The sequence below is a fragment of the Artemia sp. Qi Xiang Cuo genome, chromosome 17, assembly GCF_049724085.1.
Source record: "Artemia sp. Qi Xiang Cuo chromosome 17, ASM4972408v1, whole genome shotgun sequence".
In the NCBI taxonomy this organism is placed as follows: Eukaryota; Metazoa; Arthropoda; class Branchiopoda; order Anostraca; family Artemiidae; genus Artemia; species Artemia sp. Qi Xiang Cuo.
The window spans coordinates 10,599,713-10,627,533 of record NC_142810.1 but is presented as its reverse complement, the minus strand read 5'-3'; the positions used below and the strand labels follow the sequence as shown (position 1 = coordinate 10,627,533).

Genomic DNA, 27,821 nt, shown 5'->3' with positions numbered 1-27,821 from the left:
CTGCTTATTAAGACCATCGGCATGCATATTCCAGGAAAAGACGCTAATTTCGATGGTTAGGCTTCTCTGCAATCACTTTGGTTTTCAGGGTATCTTACATGATAGCAGGTGTGTGACGATGAATAACAAGCTACACAACGCATTAGCTTTGCACAGGGGCTGTCACTTGATGAAACGTGTTTAAAACTAGAGCATCGGCCACAGATAGCTTCATTTGCACACGAAGCGGCTTTATATCCATTTTTAAGGCACTTGTAACACTTGCGAGGCAAAAAAATGAAGTTTTTCACATTTTGTCGCTCTTTTGGAGAATAGTTATGCTGTTTGACTCCGTTTTAACCCCCAAAGAAAATTTCTTCCCTTTACCCCCCCCCCCACACAAACACACAGAAAATTTCCTCCGTCAATGGTTTTAACTCCTTACAGTAACCCCAGAAAACTATTAAATCATCTTCAGGATTTCTGCACATTGGGCAGAAATAGTTTTAAGTTATGGTGATGCTTAAATGAGGGTTGACCGACCCCTCATTATGCTATTTTACTTCACGTAAGTAGTGTCGTCACTTCACGTTTACAGTTTGACTTAAATGGATGTGATATCGTCTTACGGATATGCATATTTGTGAATCAATTGTCACATCTACCTAGGGGATACCGACGCACCAAAAAATTGAAACAACTGCCGTGAGGGAGCTTAAAATAGTTTTTGTGATCACCCAGCGGACCACCTGAGGACCAGCCGGAGCGAGCAGAGAAAGTCAGTGTGTGAGAGAGTCCACACCATGTTGGATCTGTTCCCTATTCCAATATCAAATCCGAGACCACCTCTTTTTCACTCTGAGCCTAGAAGCTGCTCGAACCCTGAAGGCAAATAAGGGCCGTGGTTGAGATGGAATGCAAGCAGATCATTTGAAACTATAATATGGTCCAATCTTAGATTTTCTTCACAAAATTGTATGTTCTCCCTGGAACGAAGGAAATTCCCGACTTCACAGTTGCCCCATGGCCATTTGCCAGCGATTGTCTCACTGCGCAAAAAGCAGTCAAATAAAGTTTACGATAACTATCGTCTTATCAGTTTTAACTACCCTGGCGGTCAAAGCCTCCACTTATATTATATTTCAGTGAGTTAGAGCAATTTCAAGTTCTGTCATCTTAGAATACCAAGTCAGTTTTCGTCCTAAAAAACCGAATGTCAGGTTGTGCGTGTATTTGCACCCCGTTCAACTCAACCCTTTTAACTGAATCCCCGTCCAACTGAACCCGCTTTAACTTAACCCCCGTTTAATTCGGCCCTCATAGAATTCAACCCAATTTAACTCAACCCCAATGCAATTTAACCCTCACTAAACTCAATCCCCATACAATTCAACTCTCTTTTGACTCAGCTCCAATCTCCGTGCAGCCAAATCCGACCCCCATTCAACTCAACCCCACTTAATTCGACCCTCGTTTAATCCAACCCCATTGCTGCAACCGTGAAATTCAAGCGTGTGCGGGTCCTGGGCATTAAAAATTTTGCGAACTGTGAAATATGTAAGATATGAGGATAAATTGGTGTTTTTGGAAGGGGGAGGGGGAATAATTTTGCATTAAAGCAGCAGAAAAAAAACTACAAAAACCAACCAGTGAATAAAGACCATTTAATTCGAGTCAACTTTTATGACTTCTGATAAAACAGTCAAAATTACATTTTCTAGGTTTATTGTTGGTTAAAGAGGGTTAAGTTGAATGGGGCTAAATTGAATAGGGTTGACTCAAGTAGGTTTCATTGGGGGTTTGAATTTTATTAAACGAGGACTGAGTTGTGTGAGGGTTGAATTGCACGGGTGTTGGGTCAATCGGGGTTGATGTTGTACAATGGTTGAATTAAAGGGGGTTGAGTTACTTGGGGGCTTAATTTAACAGGGTTGTGTCGCACGGGGGTTACGTTAAATAGGTTCATTTACACTAAGTTTAGTTAAACGACGGTTCAGTTGCACGGGAGCCCATTGACATTTTGCGAATTTAAGTAGTCGCGTTATGACCTATGGAGTTCTCACTAAGAGCTTTTAGATGTCCATTGGGGTATTTCAAGGATTTGTCCTGTCTCTTGAACTTTTCAAACTCCTCTTTACAGCAGCACTTTAACTGGCGGAAACAATTTGGCAGAATTTAAACGACTGAGGGAGGACATTTTTCCAGAGGAGGGTGGGGAATATTTGGTATGGATATGACACGTAGGGACCATTTTTTATTTATTTATTCAGTTGGGATCAAGGGTGTGTTATGTTTTCATTTACCCGACAGCAGACCTGACTTGCGTGCAAAATGGTTGTAGCTTTGAGGGTTGAAGAGAATATCAGAGAAATAGGTTGTCTACGTTTGATTAGTACACTTCCCAGTGTGCTTGGGGTCCAACAGAGGGTGAAAATCCTTTTGTGTGTCGGGGGGAGTATGACTATCTACAGAATGAGCCCAGCTACACCCTTCAGATGATTTATGGTAGTCACTATCGAAAACTAAGGCTTTCTAAAAAAGAGAAAGTCCGGCGGATATCAAACCATTGTGATCTTTGGGACGTATTTTCCCTAAAAAACAGTTGATTTTACTTTGCTTGAAAAAGGGACTAAATAAAAGAGTGAAGTTATTTATCCCTCTTAAATGATACAATTTTTGGCACTAAACATTGAATTCAGCTAGAATCAAAAGAAACAAAAAGAACTAGAAAATTAAATTCAGCTAAAATCAAAAGAACTAAAACATACAGCCAACAATCAAAAAGATTAAATGACTTAGAAAGTAAAAAAGTTAGAAAAACTAAATTTTCGGATTTGTTGGCCTTTTGATGTTTTTTTTTCTGAACATCTAATATCTATAAAGCTGAAGTTTAAGACTTTTAGTTAGAAAGCTTACGACATTGCCAAAAATCACAAATCAAATCCATAAGAATAGAGAGGTGTTAAACGAGAAAGAGAAATAGAGAGAGAGAGAAGGCTAAACAAAAAGAGAGGGAAATAACTAATTCAACAGTGTAATCAGAACATATATTACTCTGACGACGTTGACGAAGATGAAGACCGCCTTCGCCTCCTTTTGCGCTTCTCTCTTCTTTCTCTCTTCTTTTTGTGCTCACTCCTCTCTTCTTTACTATTCTTCCTCTTTTTCTTTCGCCTGTGCCCTTCTTGCCGTTCTTCACTGAAATTTGAAATACATTTAAATAACTATAAAACAAAACATCTGTAGAGTTCTTACTGACAGCAAGCCTTAATTCATTTATTTTATTAATAAACTTGGATCATTAATTTATTTTATTAACAAAAACACCCTTTATTATGTGCTAATTTATTTACTACTTCATTCTATTTATTGGTGAAAGGTTTTAGAAAAAAAATAAGGCAAGTAAACGACACTCACAAAAAAAGCCTTGCCAGTGGGTTTTGAGTCTTATACTCCGAAATGAGAAAGCTTAAGTACCAAGGCCATAAAAAAAAAAATTGGCTCCTGGACTCATCTTAGGTGAAGTTTTGGCCCCTGGACCGATCCAAAATTTGATAGCCGAAATTTTCAAAAATTTTTCTTTTGGTTATTTCAAAAATATTAAGTCTTTAGGGCAGTACGTAATAATAAAAAGCTAAACTAATTAGTGAAATCTTATGACGCTCTTCGTCCGCAAAAATTCAAATACTAACAATCTCTTGATACCTTCAAAGAAAAATTTTTCGAAGCTATTTGTTGCCATATGTTTTTAACTAATTTTTTTGTTGATTATTCGTCACTTTTCTTTCTTTTAAGTTTGGCGTCCGTGATTACCAAAAACTGAACTGCTGTATTTGGCAAGCATAACATAGCTTGTCAATATATATGTTGCCATAGCATGTCAATATGTTGCCATATGTTTTTAACTCATTTTTTTGTTGATTATTCGCCACTTTTTTTTATGCTAGGCGTCCGTGACTACCAAAAACTGAATTGTTGCATTGAATGTCAATTCGTTAAAAATTCCCCCGTAAGTTTACACATAATTGATTAAAACGGGACTTAATTTTCACTGTCCTTGGTACTTTAAGATGATAATAAACCTTATCGGTTATTTAATGACAAAAATAACCTTTTCCATAGCCCCCCCCCCCCTCAAAAACCTAAATCTTGGTGCGAGAAAAATTTTACATAAAAATCGATGGATCATTAGGCTAAAGAGATATCTAAATTGTCTTTTAAAACACATTTTTATTTTGTTTTAAAACTGAATATTTTAAGTTTAGGTTTTATAATATTTTAATATTTAGGTTTTAAGTGCTAATATTGGAATTCCAGATAGCATTTTCATCAATACCTTCTTTCAAAATACAGATCTCGTGATTTACGAATATTCCTCGGCATATGAAATGATCGAAGATATACTCCTTAATCCCAAAACAACAGGAATTTTAGCCAGAAAAGGTCCTCAAATGATTCCTTGATGAAACTTGGAGAGATTTTGTCTTGTGTGTAGTGCTACTAATTGGGGGAGGGGGATTTGCCCCTCCTAAATTTCAAAAATACTTTTTTGTATTTTGTTGCCATTGAAATGGCCATTGGTATTTTCATTGAAAGAACGAGAAAAACATCCCCCTCCAGACTTTGAAAAATACATCCCCCCCACACCCAACAATGGTGGGGGATATAACAGAGTTGGCAAAACCCTTTGGCCTCTTTAGAAAAACAGTAAGTACGGTAAATTTGTGATTTCTTTGAGAGAAAAGTAAAATAATCCTTAGCCCCAAGAACGACTTACTAGTCATCCAAACAAACTTGGTTTATTTTAGGAGAAAAATTCTTCAAATTACTTCTTTTTAAATAAATGACAAACTTGCTCTTTGAAAAAAAATTGCTCAATTAATTATCTTTCCGACCATGTATATGTTGGCTGCAGGAGAACTATTACTGAAAGTAGAGTTGTTCTTTTCTGTTTTTTTTATCTTTTCGAAGGTTTTCTTTAGAATCTATCTAGGTGGCACTTTCTCTTGTGCGTGCAGGTACAATAGAATTGACTAAGACCCTTTCGCTCTTTTCAAAAATACATTTACTGTATATTTGTGACACCTTCGAGAAAAAAGTAAAAAAATATCCAAAGACATTGATAATGACCTACAAATAATCCAAACCGACTAAAGTAAACCGATAAACCGGTAATAACCGATAAACCGACTTAAAGTTGTAGCTTCATTTTGCATCCTTTTTTTTTTCAAAAACCATGAAATTTTTTTTATTTTTTTGACAGGTATATTCTCAAAAGACTTTCAAACAAATATCCTCGATTATTTTTTTTTCCAACCGCGTATATGTTGCCTGTAGGAGAAGGGTTACTGAAAATAAATATAATTAAGCTTCAATTTATTATTTTTTGTCCTTTTCACTGTTTTTTTCGAATCCATCTTGGAGAGATTTTTCCTTGCGTGTGACGAGGTCTCTTGTTTGTTTCTGGGCCAAGAACGCCTGAGCATTGGTCTCGGCCCATATACTCGCATTATTATCTCGTTTTTACTTGTTTAACATTACCCCTCAGTTATTTGTCCATTTTTTTTTCCAAACCTTAGCCCTTCTCCTATAAGTTTTTTAGGTTTTTTGAAATAAATTTGTTGCGATAGCTTGAGAACATTCATGTTAAAGAATGCTCGTAAATTATACTACCAAATCTATCAGATTCGTTACTGAGAAATACTTTCCCTGTTTCCTAGTGGAGCGAAGATGATTATCTAGTTTAAAACTATAGGTTACTGCCAAGACCCCCACAAAATTATACCGAGATCACCTAACTTATAGAGATACAAGTCGTGTTGAGAGGAAATCACGGATCCCCGCCACACCCCGCGGAGATTTAAATGGGTATTGACCTAAAAAAAGTAAATAAAGCACTTACTTTTATTACCCACTAAATTTGGCTGGAACATTTCTTGACGTTAATAACCTAGCGACCCTCCCTAGGACATTTCAAACTGGCAAACATTTTCTTTCAAGGTTTCATTCGTCCTGTGGTGGCGCATTGGGTTTGACCTTGCCTTGGTAATAAGGGACCCAGAGATCGAAATTGGCTGTAGCAACACACTGCAGGGCTGACGCAGGGACCTGAGTGGTAGGGCTGTGGAGTCAATTATAAGTCACAACTGACTCTGAATTCAGATATTTTCAATATACCGACTCCATTCAGCAAAATTTACTAAGAACTCCGACTTCAACTCCGCGAATCCACAGCCCTGCTTAGTAGTCAAGAAGCTTCGTTAATCCGATTAGTTACTTAAAGTTCCATTGGGCCTTACCTTCGATCACGGGACCGTTTTCTTTTCTTGTCCTTTTTACTTTTCTCACGTCTTTTCCTTCTACTTCTTTCTCTACTTCTTCGTCTTGACGGACTTCTTGAGCGGTATCGAGATTCTTCTTCTGACTTGTCTCGCTTTAAGCGTGTGGACTCCTATATAAAAAGGCAAAATAATATTTACAGCAAAAAGGAGAGAAACACAGAAGAGACTAGAAAAAAAACATAAATAGTATCATTTAGAACAGGAAAACCCTGACGATCACAGCATGGACAACTGAAAGAACCTCAATGGTAGCGATGGAAACTTACCGGCCCTAGTTTAGCTCTTAAAGTTCGGAGCCATAGCTTTGACTCTAGAAGGCCAGTGCCAGATATACCAGTGCCATAAGCAACATATAAAGGATTTAAGATTTACCAGTGCCATAAGCAGCAGATCAATAAGGAACACACCAGTACCATAAGCAGCATATCAATAAGCAACACTTAAGCAACACATCAGTGTCATTAGCAACACATCAAGGAAAATATTTACCAGTGCCATGTGCAACACATCAATAAGAAATACACCAGTGCTATAAGCCACACATCAACATCAATAAGCAACAGACCAGTGCCATAAGCAACACATCAAGGACTTAAGATTTACTAGTGCCATAAGCAGCAGATCAATAAGGAACACACCAGTACCATAAGCAGCATATCAATAAGCAACACTTAAGCAACACATCAGTGTCATTAGCAACACATCAAGGAAAAGATTTACCAGTGCCATGTGCAACACATCAATAAGAAATACACCAGTGCTATAAGCCACACATCAACATCAATAAGCAACAGACCAGTGCCATAAGCAACACATCAAGGACTTAAGATTTACCAGTGCCATGTGCAACACATCAATAAGCAACAGACCAGTGCCATAAGCAACACATCAAGGACTTAAGATTTGCCAGTGCCATGTGCAACACATCAATAAGCAACACCCCAGTGTCATAAGCAACACATCAAGGATTTAAGATACACCTATGCCATAAAAAACACATTAATAAGTAACACTTAAGCAACACACTAGTGTCACAAGCAATACAACAGCAATTTAAGATATACCAATATCATAAGCAATATACCAAGTAAAGATAAAAGTAGAGGAGTCTATACAATTGCCATAAAAGCATTTCAGCCATTTTAAGCTGAATGAGTTAAGCTGAATTAAACGTATTAGGCTGAATGTGTCATTTTAAAACTTGCGCTACAAACAAATTTAGCAACAAGCTAAATGACAACTGTCCCTGAATTGCATGTATTACGGTAACATTAAGCTGAATGACCGAAGCTGAATAAAAAACACATTAAGCTGATCGAGTCAAGGTGCAAACTGCGCAAGACAAACTAGGCACTCTACAAGTTAAATCACGACTATATTTGCATTACAAGCACTACAGCAGTGTTAAGCTGAATCACCAAAGCTGAATAAAATGCATTAAGCTGAATGAGCAAAGATGAATAAAAACATTAAGCTGAATAAAACACATTAAGCTGATGGATTCTAAGTGCAAACTGCGCAACACAAACTAAGTAATCTACAAGTTAAATCACAACTAAATTTATATTACTAGCACTACATCAGTGTTCAGCTGAATGAGCAAAGCTGAATAAAAACATTAAGCTGAATGAGCAAAGCTGAATAAAAACACTAAGATGAATAAAACACATTAAGCTGATGGAGTCAAGGTGCAAACTGCGCAACACAAACTAGGTACTCTACAAGTTAAATCACAACTATATTTGCATTACAAGCACTACAACAGTGTTAAGCTAAAAAAAATAAATAAATAAACATTAAGCTGAATGAGTCAAGTTACAATCTGTGCAACAAACAAGTTTTGCACAGATTGTTGCACAAACTGTGCAACAACAAGCTCAATCACAACTATTCTTCATTGCAAGCGTTACATCAGTGTTAATATCTCAGTAGGATAAAAATCGCACTTCCTGTGGTGTCATGTTAAAGAATTTCAGCGGAAACAAAATACGGTTTTCTCCCAAAAAGTTGGAGCGCAATCCTTAAAATTCTTAATTCTAAGAGCAGAATAATCTTTCTAGAATTCTCCAGTTTGATGTAAAGGTAAAAAAAAGATGCGCAAAAAATAAATTGAAGATTTTATTTATAATTAATTTGACATTTTGTTGGGCTGCCCGAATTTACCAAAATTTGAAAAGCAATCCTTGGAATTTATAATTCTAAGAATAGAATTCTCCTAGGATTTTCAGTCTAATGCAAAGGGAAAAAAGATGCGCGAAAAACAAATTAAATTATTTATTTATACTCTTATAATTAATTTGAAAATTGGTTTGGCAGCCCAAATTTAGAGGACAACCCTTCGAATTCTTAATTCCTCTAATTAGAAAAGCAAAAATACCTGACACCCCACCACCACAACCACAACCAGCATAGCGGTCTAGGGTAAAATTTTAAAAAAGAAAATCGAAGAAAAAAAAATGAAGAAATAAATTGACGACGACAAAACGACAACAAAGATAATTTCCAGAGAAATATACAGAAAAGAAATAAATTCTTTGACAAAAATCTCCACTAAGCTCACGCTAAAAATGTTTGTTATTTTAATATGTTTACTTTTATTTCAATGTAAGAAACAAATTAACGAAATAATATTTCAGTTCTTAAAAAAAAATATATAATAGAAAAGCAAACATTTTGGACGTCTTAAAGAAATAGGAAAGGGGGGGGGGGAGTGGTCCCATTTGAAAACGAAACCAAGGAGGTGACTGACTCAAGTGAATGAAAATATCCGTCAAAAACTACATTTGGTAGGATATCTGTCCATGACTAAATGACGCAGCCTTTCTGTTCCTTCGTTTTGAGTGAACCCGACTAATTGAGCCTTTGTTAATAAGAGAAGAACCGAGCTTTTTATCAGAACTTCCGTGAAGTAATGAACCTATAGCTCTTTTAACTTGAGTTTTTATCAACGAACTTCTGATCATGACTTAGTTTTAGCTTTTTTTTCGCTAAGGACGGCTAAAGGTCATGTAACTAAAATATTCACTTAAGCTTCATTAAATAAATGTCTTTTCAAAAATACCATTCCATATAATTTCCTGCTCTTCACATTATTTCCACATAGCTTGATTTACGGAATTTGGGGCCGAGCTGTCGTTTCAAAGTGGACAGAGTTGCTTATCTAGTTAACAGAAGGTCACGGGTCCATATCCCACAAATGGTAATTTTTACAATAAATTTTGATCTTATTAAAAATTATATCTTTTAATCTTAATTTTTTTTTAAAAATTATAATCTTTATAATTTAATCTTTTAAAATTATAAAATTTTATTTGATATGGCTAAAAGCGTAGGATTGGTAGCTTTTAGAATTAAAAAGAAGAATATATTCAATAGGTTGCACAACACTTAACATTTCCCTTTGTTTTCAACATACCCCATACCGTAAAAAAATTGCGCAAATTACTTCCAGTATGGGACTTGTAAAAAGAAAACTTATCAGAAAGTTCCATTAAGGCACGTTCACACGTGAGCTTAGCTAGACATAAATTTCTAGTCATCATAACGTTGGATCAATTGAGCTTATAAAAAAGAAAGCAATAGGAAGCATCCTCATGTAAAGAGGAAGCAAATTAAGATTGATAAATACTGAGTGTGCCTAGACATTGCGGTGTAGCTAAGCACAGATGTGAGTGGGGCTTAATGGAACTTTCTGAAGGGAATTAAGATTTTAGGCAACTAGTTGTCGCTTAGACCAATGTACTGAACATCCCCGGAGCAACAGTTTTACAAATTCCTGTAGGAGGAGCTCAAGGAGGAGCAATATAATTTATAACAGCCATTATTTATACTAATATTAATTATAATGACAATTAAATTCAGCAAACACGGTTCACTGTCTGTCTTAAAAAATTGGACAAAATTAACTGTAAATTTGATTTCTGCATATTTTTCTTAACATTTGTTTTCATCATTTTCTTAATAATTTTTTCCTTTTGTTTTTTTTTTGTAACAAAGTAACCGAAAAAAAATTAATAGAAAGAAAAGATTTATATCACTAGATGAGACGACACCCTCTTCTTCAGTAGCTTCTGTTTTAGGAGAGCGACTGCTCCTTTAGGAGGAGCTCAATCGGCTTATAAATTATAATAGTTAGTGTTTATGCTACTAATTATTATAATAGCAATTGTAGCCGGCAAACACAGGAGATTCGTTATTTCTGAAATTGGATAAAAGTAGCTGTGAATTTTCAGGAATTTTTTTTTTTTTCATCTTGCTAATATCGTTTTCTCAATACTTTTCCCTCTTTTCGTAAATACATTGAAGGCCACACTGAAGCTATAAAAGGCCCTCCACATTTTGAGAATCTATGTCTATTATAGCACCAACCACTCAAGAAGTGAAGTATTAGTAGTAAAAGCTATAGAAGGCCCTCCACATTTTTGAGAATCTATGTCTGTTATAGTGCCGACCACTCAAGAAATAAAGAATTAATAGTAGAAGCTATAGAAGGCCCTCCACATTTTTGAGAATCTATGTCTGTTATAGCACCGACCACTCAAGAAGTGAAGTATTAGTAGTAGAAGCTATAGAAGGCCCTCCACATTTTTGAGAATCTATGTCTGTTATAGCGCCGACCACTCAAGAAGTGAAGGCCCTCCACATTTTCAAGAATCTATGTCTGTTATAGCGCCGACCACTCAAGAAGTGAAGTTAGGTTAATTCTAATAAAATATATCAAAGTATGATCAAAAAATATAATAATTTAGAAACAAATTTGGGCTAATATTTGCACATTAGGGGGTGGGGGTAAAGAATAGCGGGTCTGAATGCAAAATGTGTTAGGTACAACTATACTGCATACTATGAAGTAAGAATCGTTTTCTAACTTCATATTGTCCAAATAATTTACATTTAGATTCACATTTATGCAATCTAATAATAAGATTCACATTTATGGTTTTCTTTTTAAAGAGGTAACTTTTGAAGAGGCAACTTGTAAATGGCTTACCGCAATCTTTTGGCTTACCGCAATCTTTTGGGTCATTTGGCTTACCGCAATCTTTAATGAGGCAATTGAGATTAAAAATATATATAGAGATTTTGCATAAATAGACACAAAGGAGATATTTCCTTAAGCCCAATTTATAATAACTTAATATTAAAAGATTCAAACAATATTTTTCTGTCTAATTTAAAACAAACTGTCCCCATATCTAATGAAAATCAAGGTTGCAGGCAAGATAAATCTATTACTAGGCAAAGAATTTTGCCCAATCCAATTGGTGAATTGTCTTTCATTTATTCTGGCTGGTTTTGATTTAGCGTCTTCTCTTCTCGTGAAGTTTGCTTCAAAAGGTTAAATTTTGTTGTCATTTTTTATTCTTAATGATCATTGAAGACGACTTTGTGGAGGTCATTGTCGAAATTAAATAAAAAAAGTTTTTCAACTAAAAGTAAGGAGCAACATTAAAACTTAAAACGAACAGAAATTATTACGTATATGAGGGGGTTCTACCCCTAGTAAATACCACGCTCTTTACGCTAAAGTTCCAATTTTGTTCCAATCCTTTAAGAATGAACGCTGAACCGCAAAATCCGTTTAATTAGAATAAATAGCTCTTTTGAAAGTACTAAAAAAAACTTTAGCGAAAAGAGACAGGTATTGACTAGGGGGTGAACCCTCTCATATACGTAATAATTTCTGTTCGTCTTAAATTTTTATGTTGCTCCTTACTTTCAGTGTAAAAAACTTATTTTTCAATTTAATTTCTGATAGTTTTTTAAATAATACTGGGAAATTCGGCGCCCCCTTCATAGAAAATTCCTTCCCCTACGAAAAATTCCTCCATGGAAAGATCCTCCCACGTAACCCCCTTCCTGTATACTTCCGTCGGTATACTCTTGCGTCTCATAACGTCTGTATACTTCCAAATAACCAATACAATATGTAAGCAATGGGCAAAGTTTATAACTTGCAGCCATTCCCCCAGGGAAGGTGGGGGATTAAACCATCCTCAAAGACATAGTTATTAGATTTTTAGACTATACTGAACAAAATGGCTATCTCCAAATTTTGATCGGGTGACTTTGGGAAACAATGAGCGTGGGAGGGGGCCTAGTTGCCCTCCAATTTTGTTGTCACTTAAAAAGGGCACTAGAACTTTTAATTTCCGTCTAAATGAGCCCTCTCACGATATTCTAGGACCATTGGGTCAATACAATCACCCCTGAAAAAAAAACGCATTCGTGATCTTTCTTCTGGCAAAAAAATGCAAAATTCCACATTTTTGTAGATAGGAGCTTGAAACCTCTACAAAAGGGTTCTCTGATACGCTAGATCTGATGGTGTGATTTCATTAAGATTCTATGACTTTTAGGCGGTGTTTCCCCCTTTTTTCTACAAATAGGGCAAATTTTCTCAGGCTCGTAACTTTTGATGGGTAAGACTAACTTGATGAAACTTGTATATTTAAAATCAGCATAAAAATCCGATTTTTGATGTATGTATCGGTATCAAAATTCCGTTTCTTAGAGTTTCCGTTACTATTGAGCCGGGTTGCTCCTTACTTACAGTTCGTTACCACGAAATGTTTGATATCTGCTTATTTTCGGTTCAGGTTTTTCAACTGGCTGACACTACCCTCGTTTTTCTCGACTATTTAATTTTATTTTTCATTTATTTTTTTTTCTCCTTTGCTTCATACGTTTCCTCCTTTCTTATGTTTGTTGTAACAAAATAACAGAAAAAAAATGAATCAGAAGAAAAATTTACATCACTAGATGAGACAACGCCCTCTTCTTCTGTAGATTCAGGTTGTTTTTTGCTCCGCTTTGGAGCAATAGTATCTATAATCTCTATATCCTCATCACTCTCGACCGTTACGACTTCTGGTTTGGAGTTAGGTGGCGTTGAGGGCAGAGATGAGGCTGAAATATCACTTTTTGGTGTGCCGGGTAATTCTTCTTTACCTGGAATACACAACAAACGATAACAAAATAAATAGTCATGAAAATAAGAGAAAGTATCTGAAAAAAGGAGAAAGGAATTAATAAGAACAAAGCCTTTCCACTTGCGAGAGCTACATTGTAGTATTGTCAAATTCTAGGGGATTGCAAATACCACAGTATAGCTTAGATTGAACAATTTCTTCGAATAGGCGGGGGGGGGGGGGGAGAGACTTTATTTTTGTGTAGTGAATACTCCTTACTTGTATGAGCAATAGTTGGTAACAAAATTGATAGCCATGAGAATAGGAGAAAGAAAATAAAAAGGAGAAAAAAACAGAAAAAAAGAGACCCTTGTCAAATTTTAGGAGATTGCAAATATTACGTTTGGGCTTAGACTGAGCAATTTCTTCCAAGGGGGGAGGCGAGAAGGGAGGATTATATTTTTATGTAGTATCTATTCTTTCCTTGTAATGAGAGATAGTTGGTAACAGGGTTAACACTAGTAAGAATAGGAGCAGAAAAGAAAATGAGAAAAATGAAAAAAAGAAAAATGAGACAGAAGAAAGAAAAAAAATAGTTTTTTCAATTGCAAGAGCAAATGTTTTAGTATTTTTAAATTCCAAGGGACTGTAAATATCACAGCTGGGCTTAGATTGAACAATAGGGAGGAGATGAGGATTTTATTTTTGTGTAGCAACTACTCCTTCCCCTACTCCATCTACTGGTCGTAGTTCCATTTGTTTTCTTCATCTTGAGATTCTTCTCTCTCTTTTCGTCTTTTAAAATCAAGATAAAAGACAAGAGAAAAGGAGCTGGAATAAGAGAAAAAGGTTATGAAGTAAAAGCTTTTAAAAAAAAACGAGGAAAATCAGCCATTTCTTCTTATGACAGAGACCTTTTTTTAATTATTTCAAACTTTAGAAGAATTTCAAATGTCAATATTCGGTAGGGATTCGATACTTTCCCAAAGGAGGGGGTGGGCGGCTTTCATTTAAAACTGTAAATGAATTCAGCTTTTCCTAGAAAACTAGTTAATTAACAAGGAGTCATAGACATGAAAGAAAAGAATTAGAAAAAAAATTGACATAACAAAATTATAAATGACACAAAAAGGATAAAAGGTACTATTACATACTTAGACTTAATTCCTCCCACGCCGTCTGGCGCATAAGGCGACCACGGTGCCTCTCAACAGCGACCTCTGAAGAGCTTGAGACCACAGATCTACCAAAGATGTATTCGCTAAAGTAGCCTCTTTCTCTAGGGACCGGCCAAGCGTCATTCCCTGTCGTCCACGTCTTCTAATGCCGGGGGGGGGGCAACACCAAATATCATGGGGGAGCCTGCCAACGCCCATACAGACCATACGACCCCAATATCACCATCTACTACTTAGGATTTTGTCAACTATTAGCGGTTTTTCCGTCCTTTCACGTAGGGCAGCGTTCGTAATTCTTTCAGACCAGTGGATCCCAAGGATGCGCCGAAGAAATTTATTTTCGAAACATTGTATTCGTTTCTCAAGCTGTTTTGTCACTGTCCATGTCTCGCATCCATACGTTAGTACAGAGAGGGCATTGCTATTTAGGAGTCGGAGTTTGAGCTTTAGAGAGTACGCAGCATTTTCCAAATTATTCTTAATTTGGTAAAAGCATTGCCTGCAGAGGTAATGCGTGTAGTAATTCCACGCTTAAGACTTCCGTCAAATTTGATGAGGCCTCCAAGATATTTAAATTCTGTAGCCTCATCTGAACCAACATTCAGTGGCCCGGCCGGGGTTGTATTTACGTTGTTACGCATAACCTTCGTCTTTTGAGTACTAATTGACAATCCAACTCGCCCGGCTTCGCTCAAGAGCTCGGTGATGTTCTGTTGCAAGCCTTCTCTTAGATGAGAGAGGAGCGCAATGTCATCAGCATAATCACCGTCAAAGACAGTACGCCTGTCTCTCTCCAACTGTATCCCTCCAAAAAAAATGACAGGACCGGAGTACACAGTCAATGAGAATCGTGAAGAGCACAGTAGAGGATACAACCTTGTCGTACACCAGAATTGATCAGGAATCATTCCGTCAGGTCTCCATCGTCGGCAAGCTGACCATTGTATAAAGCAACAATAATACTAATAATCTTGTCTGGGAGTCCATAATATCATAGTATTTTCTGAAGTGATTTCCTATGTACAGAATCAAACGCCTCTAAGAAATCAATAAACACTATTAATATTTCATTTTGCGACTCGTTCGATTCTCAATTAGAATTCTTAGGCTGAATATGAGATCAGCACAAGATCTACCTGATCAAAAACCGTGCTGCTCATCTCAAAACGCAAGGTGAAAAGATGGCTTTGTCAGAAAACGTGTCCGGGGCGGTCCGCGGTCGTCATCTGTGAAGTCAAATCAGATCCGAGGCAATTCGTTGTCGATTCAAAAATCGTAGTTTTTTTTTACGGGGACAGGCGATTGGCCTGTCACCTAACCCTCCTCCTTTCCTGGCTTGGGACAGGCTGCTCCCCAATACCCCGGAAGGCATGATCCTTACAGGCGGAGTAAAAGGTACTATAAAGAGGATCAATCATAGCATACGACATACAAAGTAGAAATCAATAGAAAAGGGAGAGGAAAGTAAAATATACCAAAATACGCAGCAACATAACGAAAGAGCAATGCTCTAGGAAAGTTGTAGCTGGAGTTCAGAGTTTGCATTGAAGAGGATCCAGATTAAAATATTGTTTAGGGGGAGGGGTTGTGGCGGAAAATAGTCTAAGACAGGCTCAAAGAAAATCAATCAGCCATAGAGAGGAAGGGACAGAGAGAGATAGAAAGGCAGAGAGGGGCGAAGAGAAAGGAAAAAGAGGGAGAGGGAGGCTGGGAGAGGGTAGAGAGAGAGAGAGAAAGTATGTGAGAAAGAGAAAGCTTACCTGATAAACTGGAAGCATCTGTTAGAGGCAGCTTAGATTCATTCTTCAATCTTGCGAGAAGCATTACAGCTTTTTGCCTCCGCTCAAACTTCCTTCTCTGATCTTCAGCTTCTTCTTCATTCAGTTGCACAGGTGATGCAGCAGCACTTAGACTTGGAGGAGTGTCAGGAATAGAGCAAGGAGACATTGACCTTACGGGTGATTCAACACTCTCAACTGCTTTTTCAACCAAAACTGAGGACGTATAAGCACTATGAGGAAGTTGATTTATCAAGCTATCATTAGATTCATCACTAACAACTTTTTCTATTACCGTTTCGGAGCTATGACCTCGCTCCTGCGTCCTTTTCATCATTTTCTCAATTAATCTATTTCTCATCTTTTCTTCCTCAAATTCATTCAGTAAATCAGGTGGCTCAACGATCTCAGTGGACGGAACCCCGCGTTGTTTTACAATTTCAACAACTTTACCGACTTCTGTAAAAGGAATGGACTGCTGTAGCCTTTTCTTCATCATTTTTTTGTAAGCTTCAACGGATAGTTTTTCTTTTTCTTGCTTTGGGACAGGAACAGGAGGGCTTTCAACTTCATCAGCAAACATATCCACATTCTGAGGTTTAGGAGGCTTCATTTTCTTCTCTTCTTTTATAATTTGCTGCGTTGATTCTATTGTCTCTGCAAAAATAGAAACAGAAAAAAAGAAATTGAATAAGAATCAATGACCTGAATAAGAAATGAAGGGAATACAAATTAAATGAACAAGAAACACAATTAGAAAAAAAAGAATCAATGCTTCTGTCGCGGTTGCTGCTAGAAGCTGAGAAACAAAAAATAATTTCTAAGACTACACTGGCTCTGCATGACAAAATGAAGAAAATCGTGAAGAAGAAAAAAACGAAGATATTTCCAGCCAGCAAAGAAAGGAGTACCTACTGAGTCATCTTCTAAGCAGAGGCTCCTCCCCCCAGGCCACTCAGCGCATCCCCAGGTGGTGGACAGGGGAACACCCTACAGATATGTAGGGTACCTCCATTGACTAGGAGGCACGGTCCAAGGGGTACCCAGTCCCTGGGGGTCCTTAATTGAAACTAGGGCACCCTCACCCAGGGGCTGCAAATACAGGCGGACGAGGAGGAAGGTCCCTCGGATGTACACTCACCAGGGCCCACCGGAGTGCGGACACGTCCCATCAGTTACAAACCTTCTCCCAGCAATGGGTTAAATTGCATAGTGAAGCAGAAAACCATCGTGGGAGGATCCCCTATAGGAGGACAACTGCGGAAGGGCGGAGGATCCGGATTACGGAGAACGCTCTAAGCAAGGTGGTGGAGAGGGGTGGATTGCCGCCACCACCCGTTTAGCCAAGAAACCACCTCTCTTGAAATCATGAAAAAAGGGCTCAATGTTATGCGAACATCTGCTACCGCGTTCGGGGTAACCGAGAAACAACCAATTTTGAATGATGATAAAGCGATTTTACATGCTACTGCGTCCCGGGTAACCACCAAACCTACAAAGTCCGGGGCAGCCGACGATCCTAAGCCTCGGACAACCCCCACCCGGGGCAAAAATCCTCACGGTTATTCCGTTCCGACAAAAACCACCCTACACTTTGGCAAGCTAAACATCCGAACACTTGCTAAACAGGGAAAACTAGATCTTGCCCTTAGAGAAGTACAGAGAGACAATTGGGATGTTATCAACCTCTCTGAGACTTACCTCCCCCAAACGAGCGAGGAAAACCTCTCTGGAGCCTCTTTCTTGTTGTCCGACCGCAGGGACGGAGTTAAACCAACAAGGTGTAGGATTCTTCGTATCACCAACTGCCAAAAAATCTCTTATCTCTTTCACCCCAGTTTCAAAAAGAATAGCCGTCTTACAACTCAAGGGAGCTGCCATGAATATCTCTGGCGTCCAAGTCTATGCCCCATACTCCACGAGAAGTGAGTAAGAATGCGATAAATTCTATTTCACACTGCAAAGCGTCATCAACCAAATCCATAAGAAAGACGTACTGATTGTCATGGGGACTTTAATGCTATAGTAGGTACGGATAATACTGGTCGGTCCGACATAATGTGGACTTTTGGGCACGGAAAACTCAATGCAAAAGGTGCTCAACTTCTGTCGAGAAAACGAGTTATTCGTAACGAACACAATATTCAAACACCGTCATCGACGTTAAGTAGTCTGGAGATCCCCAGATGGTAAAACCGAGAACATGATTGATGTTATCGACTAAGACCACATTCTCCTGATGTTAAGGTTCAAGCTAAGAATGAGAAAATTGCAAAAAGCACCAAAAATCGAAAGATTCCGGGTGGATCTGCAGCGAGATCATGAAAAAAGGCAAACATACACTTCCACTCTATCTGAAAAATTCCGAGAGATCCTGGAAAATCATTTCTCCCTTGACCACCGCTAATCAGATAGACTCCATGACAGAGCAGGCAACATCAGTAATCATAGAGACAGCAAATGACGTCCTCGGACGAAAAACTCCCAATGAAAAACCATGGATCAAAGACGAGATCATTACGCTATGCGAGGATAAGCAACTTTTGGCAATAAATCCGACCACCACAGCCGGGATATTTACAAGCTCCTTAAGAGAAGAGTAGAGGGAGAGATCAGAAAGGCACTACGCAACCACCTGCGGAAGAAATACGAAGACTGCGAAGGATTGTTCAAGAAGGGGAACAGCGGAGCGGTTTTCAGAATGGTACGCGAGTTAAGCCGAAAAAATGCCACAAACATCAGTGATCCTGGACAAAGACAGAAATGAGATTAGCGATTCAAAGATGAAACTTGAAAGATGGAAAGAGTACTTTAACGATAAACTGAACCCCCCAGTAGCTGCGGATCCTGAAATACAAACCCGCTTCCCCATACCCAATCAAGAACTCAGACCTCCACCACCACTCAATTCAGAAACCGATTCAGAAATAACGTTGCTCAAACAAGGAAAAGCCTCTGGTCCAAACGGAGTCACCACTGAACTAATTAACGTCGGGTCGGATGATGTAACTGATCTGTACCATGACATTGTGACTGCGGTGTGAGAAACCGGCGACGTACCCCATCAGTGGTGCAAGGCTGTCATTGTACCCATTCACAAAAGGGGTAAAAAAGAGTGCGGAAACTACCGTTCGATCAGCCTCACGAGCCATCAGTCATGTGTCCTCACAAAAGTCCTACTCTGACGCATACAAGCAACAACTGCCTTTGCCATTGGAGAATATCAGGCCGGCTTCCGCCCTGGGAGATCAACAATCGATCAGATATTTGTCGTTCGACAACTCATGGAACGATACATTGAATTCAACCAAGAACGAAACCAACTATTCGTTGATTTCCGTCAGGCATTTGACCTGATATAGCACAAAGGACTCTGGCATACAATCCTTCACTACGGGATCCCTTGCGAGATAGTCCAAATAATCAAGAGTCTGTACGAACAGTTCCGAGGCCAAGTAACAACCGCTGATGGGTTGTCAGAAGAGTTCACAGCTTCGTCAGGAATACTCCAGGGTTGCATCTTATCACCACATCTCTTCAACCTCTTTCTAAATGCCGTTGTCAATGATGCAGTCGGAATATGGTGCAACAATAGGAGGGCTGCTAATAGACAATCTTGCCTACGCTGATGATATTGATGTGCAAGCCAACTCTACACAAAAACTGCTGACACAAGCTGATAAACTCAACAATACCACAAAGCCGTTCGGGATGGATATCCATGCCAGCAAGACCAAAGATATGGTAATTATGAGACGTGAAATATTATCACCCATTATCACCATAGGCGGGAAACAGGTTGAAACGGTTGACCCCTTCCTGCACCTTGGTAGCCAACTCTCCTCAGATAATTGCCAAAGCTCTGACGTGAAACATCAACTTGCACTTGCTAGATCTAGCTTCCGAAGACTAGCCAACCTCTGGAAAAGTAACCACCTAGCCAACAAACTCAAAATGCGCCAATTCAACAGTTTAGTAATCCCCATAGTTATTTATGGATGCGAAACATGGACGCTGAAAACCGAAGACGAAAGAAAACTTCTAGCTTTCAAGATGAGATGCCTCCGTCGCATTACTAGATCAAATATACTGACCGAATCACGAATGAGGAAGTACGTCAAAGGCTGCAGTCCACTGAAACCATTCTCCGTAAAATCAAGAAACAACAACTGCGCTGGTTCGGCCACGTCAAGCGAATGGAGCCGAGCCGCCTCCGAAAATCGCCCTTGAAGGATCCCTCCTTTTCTATAATTGCATAGCAACGGTTTTTCTTTAATTTCATTGGCTTATATAGGTGATCTGCAATTGTGATTTAGTTTTATTGGCGTATATCGGTGACGTGCGAAATCACGTTATTGCATATTTTTGGCATAAAACGTTCAGTAAAAAAAAAATTAATAAAGCCATTTGCTGATAGAAATTACTTCTTGAATTTAAGTCAGTAGACATATATTAAAAAATGAACCCCCCTTGTTTCAAATAATACAATTTTTAGTTTATATGTTTCAAAGGTAATCAATTGCTTATTTTTAGCACTCATAAATTATTTCAGCATAGCACTATAAGACTGTGGTCTAAAGAGCGAGGTGTTGTGGAAGGGGCACCCCCCCCCCCTTATGTAAAGAATAATATTTCTTCGGTTTAAGTTTATTTTTATAACACTGAACTTTCATTTGAAAAAAGTTGTTGTTATATTTCATTCTTTAAAGCTTACTATCCTATATTTCTTGTTGAAATCTATGCTTGTAACTCCATTTGATAATTTTTGTTACGGGTTTGTACATCGATGAGTTATTTTCTTGTTTTTATCTTTTCTTTTCTTTTTATTAATTTATCAGATTTTGTCTTGAAAGCAACATTAAACATTAAGAGACATATTTCATGAACTTGTATCTGTATTTACAGCCTGAAGCATATCAACCCCGTTTACACCACCAGAGGGAGGACATGTGGGAAGTGGCAATGAACAGGAGGGGACGCAGCCTTTACTCCCCCCTCCCATGGAAAATTCCCCCACAGGCAAAATTGAGCAGCCAAAGTGAAAGTACAAAATTGGTACATCAAAATCTCGATCAGATATCCTAGGGACTAAGACAGTGTTTTCCCTGTCTTATTAAACATTAAGAGACATATTTCAAGAATTTGTATCTGTATTTACAGCCTGAAGCATATCAACCCCATTTTCACCCCCAGAGGGAGGATATTTGGGAAGTAGCAAATATGAAGGATGACTGGAAGCTCTTCCTGGTTGCTATGGCTACACATGAGGGGATGAGGTTTTGACACAGGAGTGAAGGTAACTGAATAGGAGGGGAGGCAGTGGGAAAATCCCCCCTCCCATGGAAAATTCCCCCACAGACAAAATTGAGCAGCCAAAGTGAAAGTACAAAATTAATACATCAAAATCTCGATCAGATGTCCTAGGGGCTAAGACAGTGTTTTCCCTGTCCTATTAAACATTTCCCTGTTTTTATATATGTTCTTTTCAATCTTCTCAACATTTCTGAATTTTTAGCTTTCTGGATGATTTTAAACCAGGGGTTTCCCTGGTTTAAAATCATGGGGTAGGGGTTGGGAGAGGGGAGGCTACCCCTAACTACTGCTAGCACTCTAGGCTCAAATAACCGTAAAATAAAAATGCTATAAAAACAAAATGAGTTTATATTATAGTTCAAATTTACAAGGCACAGTACCTTTTTTTAGATCTTCATACTTTTCTAAATCTTCTTTTTCGACAGCTGATGGTTTTTGCGTCAGTGTTTCCACGACACTTGATTTAACTTCCTCAGTTGGAGGTTCGGCTGTCGGCTGGACTTTCTCCACAAATGCTTTGTTTATGGAGACTGCAGGTTCAGCTTTCTCATCTTCTTCCATCTCATCTTCATCAATTTCATCAGCTCCTAGTTGTATTGTAGATGGAACTAATTTCACAGGATCTGATTCTTTGGCTTTTAGTTTGAAGCTGATAGGAACTGAAAATAGTAAATAAATGGAAACTTTTGCCAAAACACCAAAGATATAAAAACAAAAAATTTTTCTTCCCCAATTGGCCCCTTTTAGTTCTTTTCATACCACGATTTTCTAAGATTTTTCTAAGATCCTTCTTCTAATTCTTCATATGTTCATTATAAATTTAATCGAAAGTTTCTATAAATAAAATAATCCCTTCAAGAAGCCCCAAACGCATGACTATTGCACATAAGCTACCACCTTGTATTTCTAATGTATAAAACATAAAATCGCGAAGAAAGTAAGAAAACGAGGACAATTAACAGCAAATGAAAAATTATACAAATATTTCGGTCAAGACCTCCGCTTGGCCGGCCTCAGTGCAGAATAAAACTGATAAAAAATATAAAAAACTAAATCTTAAAATAAAAACACAAAACTAAAATTAGACGACCCTTTCTCAGTAACGGTGAAAGGGCAACATTTCTTCAATAATCTACCAATTTTTTTCGACAGTATTTTTTACTAGAACTTTAAAAAAAATTGAAAAAAGTAAAGGGAAATCGCATAAAAAAGAAGATAGGGGAAATATTTTAAATTACAAAAAAATAAATTTTTAATAAAAACACCAAAAGAACAGGAATTACAATAAATATTCAAGTTTTCAGCATATTTTCGTCAGTGTTGCCACACCAAACCGTGAAAATAAATAAGCAATACTATTTACGGCAAATTTGTATAACCATAAGTTGCAACAACTAATAAACTAATCATGTTTACGAGATGTTTCCCTTTAATATTTGACAAACATGAGGACTGTATCCTTTTAATATAAGATTTTAATACTCGAGGCCTGGGGGAATATTTCCAGGGAAATGACTATACAAGATAAGAATTATATTTTTCATTAGGCATAGCTGGTCTAACAGATTAGCCCTTTGAATGTCTTTCTTGGCTTCTAGAACTTGATTTAGGTTATTCTTGTGCATATGTTGTTTAAATATCTCATAAAATTTTTTTCCGTGAACATTTTTGCGATTTTGCGACACCCGCTATTCGTGAGCCGTTTTGTGTTAAACAAAAATCAAAACAAAGTTAAACAAAAATCGCACCAATGGAAGAAGGTAAAAGATTAGCGGTAAGTACAAAAAAAATGCCTTAAATTAGAGAAATAAGACCCTAGTAGTTCGAATAACAGTAAATTAGCCTGTTACCTCTATACGATTTTGCTGTTTTTAACTTTCTAATTGTACTAGACGCAATTGATGACATTTCACTTGTAGAGATACGCGTATAGTGCCCAGCTGAGCATCAAGTGAAGAAATTTTCAAGTATTATATTTTCTAATAGAAATTAAATAACAGATTTTCAAATAGAAAGTAAATAGAAATTAAATTTTCAAGTATTATTCTTGTATTAGTCTACTTTCGTCTACTATAGTCTACTTTCTCAGATAATTTTTATCCTTTCAATACAATTTTTGTATTTGCATTATAAAAATTAGCAAACAAAAAAGAATGATTATAGAATGATTATATAGAATGAAACATTATATTTTTAGTATAGAATGAAACATTATAGAATTCTATATGATTATATATAATGATTCGCAAACATTAAGAATTAGTGGAAAAATAATTTTTTTTTTTAACAAAATGGAATTACTCCCTCTAACTACCTGATTGAATAAAGCTGATTGGAAGGTCCTGTACTAAGTAGGCAATACTATTTGACAAATTTGACGGTTGTTTCCTAGCGTAAAATTTCAAACATTGAAGAATTTATTGCTTCCCAAAGACAACTACATCGATAATAGAAAGCTACACTTTCATAAGCTGTTTTGCGCCATGTTAGATTTTGCCGATTTTTATCTGTGTAAATCCAAAATCAAGTTCAATGCCTCTCACTGAATGCCACGATTGTCTCGCGCACAATCAATATATAGAAAATACCAGTATTCTTTTTTATATATCTTTTCTGATAATCATAAATACTAACTATAAACCATTAAATTGAGAAGATTTCAAAAATATACCTCTGTAAACGTTAAAAAAAAACACTCGAAACAGAAAAAACCTAAAAACTATTAGAAAAAAAAACTAACAAAACTAACTAACAAAAAAAAAAAAATGAGGAAATCCAAGATAGAAAAAAACATGCGTAAACAGGGGCGAGGCTCCAGTATCTTTATTGGGGGGGGGGAGTAAGGGGGTTCCATATCCGGATAGTCAAGGGACATAGGATATATAACAATCCTTTCTCCAAATAATTGGGGGAGAGCAACTGCCCCCCCCCCCCAACGAAGCCTCTGTGCGTAAAAGTTCATAGGCTTAAGGAAAGTTTCAAGGACTACCTTTTAATGAGATTTTTTTAGAGAAATTTTGGAATTGAGAAATACAAACAAGTGAATCCATTAATGAAAAAAAAACAGTTTTTCCTTATTGAAGTAAGCAGACGTAATAAGACTGATATTACTTTAAGAAATAAGAGATTTTCTGGAGGAAGACCCTTTAAAAAAAACCTTCAAAAACATATCAAAATTTATTTATATTAATTTTTTACGTTTTTACGAGCCGGACAAACATTTTGGTAAGCCCTCTAACCCCCCTCCCCCTCCTGGATACGGCCTCACCACCACAAAAAAACCACAAACAAAATTGACGTAACAAGGCAAGACCAACAGAGAAAACTGGGTATTTTTCCGATAGTATAAATAAATTCGTGCAACGGTGTACACATACAAATGACATGTGTGAAATGTTAAAAATACAACAACAACTAAAATGTGACAACATCCTTTTTTTAATAGACGGATTCTACCCCTCCCTCCAGCCTATGCTCAATATTCCACAAATTTTAGGTCTCTGCAAGATCTTCCTATTCAGTTAACTTTTCGGTTCAGTTTTGTTCAGGTTCAGTTCAGTTACTTTTCATTTTCGTTCCGTTTCAGTTGTTACTTTTCAGTTTCGTTCCGTTTCAGTTCAGATACTTTTCAGTTTTTATACAGTTCTTTTTCATTCAATTTTCAGTTTTGTCCAGTTTCAATTCAGTTTTTTTTCACTTTTAGTTCAGTGCCTTTTCGTTTCGATTTAGTTTTTATTCTTAGTTAACTAAGGTGCAGGGATTCAAAGAAGTTACGAAACATTTTTTTGTAAAGTCGATGATATAGCATATACACATGTTACATAGCAACAACAAAAATACGATTTTAAACATGCTAAATAGCATGTCTGAGGACACTGAGGTAAAATATGTATTTTAGCATGTCATAAAACTGAGGTAATACCCACTATTCTATGATGTCTGTGCTTCATTTCTTTATATAGTATTCTATTTATCATTTCAATCAGTGATTTTAGTGCTGGACATTTCTTTATATATATATATATATATATATATATATATATATATATATATATATATATATATATATATATATATATATATATATATATATATATATATATATATATATATATATATATATATATATATATATATATATATATATATTGTAGTGAACTAGTGTTCATTGCAAAACATGGTAGTGAACAAAAATGCTCAATTCTCCAAAATCCTTCATATAACAAAAGAGAATTTTGAAATAAATAATAATTTATTTAGCTACTGTTTTAGTATCATTTTGTAACTATATTTAGTATAATTGCCGTTCTGAGTAGTAAGCTTTCAGATATTAGAAAAATCAACTTCCTCCGTTCCATTGTCTTGATAGTATACATAGTTAGTGATTTCCCTTATTTTCTATGTATTTTACACCGCTATTCGAATTTTATTATTACTGAGTTATAAATAAAACAAACAAATAAATAAATCATACCAATTTTCTTTTCATTTTTCGATGCTGTGTCACTACTTTCTTGAACCTGCACAGTTTCCTTCTTTTCCTTAATCATCTCAATATATTTGACTACTTTGAAATCATAATATGGTCTATGTATATTATCTGGCTTTATAAAATCGAACCTGGGGTCATCTGAAAAAACAAACAAGACATTAAACAAGATTAGAATCAAACAACAGAATATCGCTTCTTGTTGAGAGAAGAGCATCGCAAAGTGCAGAAGCCATCGTTATGGCAAAGTACATCGTTCCATCGCTAAGTGCATCGTCAAGCGCAGCGACAAAGATGGTCAACGGCTGCGCAAATCTTCCATTTAACTGGAAATCACAGGGAGAATATTACAGGTCACAGGGAGATTACCTCCAATTAAAGTCCGGTTCTATGCCAGCCAGAGCCGTATCCAGGGGGGTTAGGGGGGTTTACCCCCCCCCCAAAAAAAAACAATGTTTGTGTGACTGGTAAAAACGTAACAAAAATGGATATAAACTCATTTTTTATGCATTTTTAAGGTTTTTTTGGTGTATCCCCCCCCCCCCCGAAAAAATCCTTGTGTAAAGCACCCCCGAAAAAAAAAACTGGATACGGCCCTGATGCCAGCTTTGCGTAGACTTGAGAAGTTACGAATTCATAACCTGCACTGGTAGTACCCATTTCTTTGTAAAACCGACAGTTATGTATATATCATCAACAGCACAAATACGATTTTAATCTATAAATGTATGATAATAATTAAATTTAAATATTGATTTATTGATTCTGATTGATTATTGATTCTGATTGATTACTGATTGATTCAAATATGATTAAACATTCAACTTGATTTAAGATGATTAAAATGTAATTGTAAAAATAAATCAAATACTTAATTGACAAATATAATTAGATTTAAATATTGAAACGATCCTACCGAAGCCAGCTCTCATAATATATATCACACACACACACACACACACACATATATATATATATATATATATATATATATATATATATATATATATATATATATATATATATATATATATATATATATTTGACTGGTTTTCAAATCTGTCCGATGATTTGGATTACCAAAGATTACCAGGTATGTCTATTAGTCAAGGGCTGGAATCTCTGTTTAGTCACCAGGGATCCTTGGGTTTAGCTCCCATTGCCCAATGGGAAACCCAATTCACCCAATTCTACATCCAGTTTCAACACCCAATTCTAATTGTTTGTGTCTTAACTCTAATAATCTTCTTATAAACCTAAAAAACTCGAAGGCTTCGAACTCGATTCAAAAAAAAATTCTTTTAACCTTCTCTTTTCTATGACATCATTCAAGCCATCAGTCCCCTAAAAAAAATAGAGGCTGATTTACCATTAGTAAATCTGTTATCTACAGGTTGACTAATTGGGTCTGCTGGGTCTATTCCCTAGAACTGAGTCTTTTCCCTGAATTGGGTCTTTTCGCTAGAACTGGGTCTGCTGGATTTAAACCTGTTATCTACAGGTTGACTAATTGGGTCTGCTGGGTCTATTCCCTAGAACTGAGTCTTTTCCCTAATTAGATCTTTTCCCTAGAACTGGGTCTGCTGGATTTAAACATGTTATCTACAGGTTGACTAATTGGGTCTGCTGGGTCTATTCCCTAGAATTGAGTCTTTTCCCTAGAACTGGGTCTGCTGGACTTTCAGAAGTTTAGCTTCTTTTTTAAGCTTCAGAGAAATTTTTTTTTGAGCCTCAAAAGAGCTTGAATCTGTTCTTAGCCGAAGTCGGCTCTTAGCCTGAGAAAAGCGGAGAAAAGCAGAATGTTCATTCACATTCAAAATCTTCCGTTTGTC

General features: G+C 36.8%; 1 protein-coding gene across 2 annotated transcripts in view; it reads right to left on the bottom strand.

Moving 5' to 3' along the window:
• The window catches only part of LOC148941876 (uncharacterized), a 76,646-nt gene that overhangs the window by 11,593 nt on the left and 37,232 nt on the right, over nt 1-27,821 (bottom strand). For both annotated transcript variants that reach the window (XM_089103499.1, XM_089103500.1), the window contains exons 7-12: nt 25,975-26,130; nt 21,881-22,159; nt 16,170-16,844; nt 13,075-13,271; nt 6,279-6,430; nt 3,034-3,177 (exon numbers count right to left, since the gene is read on the bottom strand). In XM_089103499.1, the coding sequence (XP_088959625.1) occupies nt 3,034-3,177; nt 6,279-6,430; nt 13,075-13,271; nt 16,170-16,844; nt 21,881-22,159; nt 25,975-26,130 (1,603 nt within the window). The remainder of the gene's footprint in view (nt 1-3,033; nt 3,178-6,278; nt 6,431-13,074; nt 13,272-16,169; nt 16,845-21,880; nt 22,160-25,974; nt 26,131-27,821) is intronic.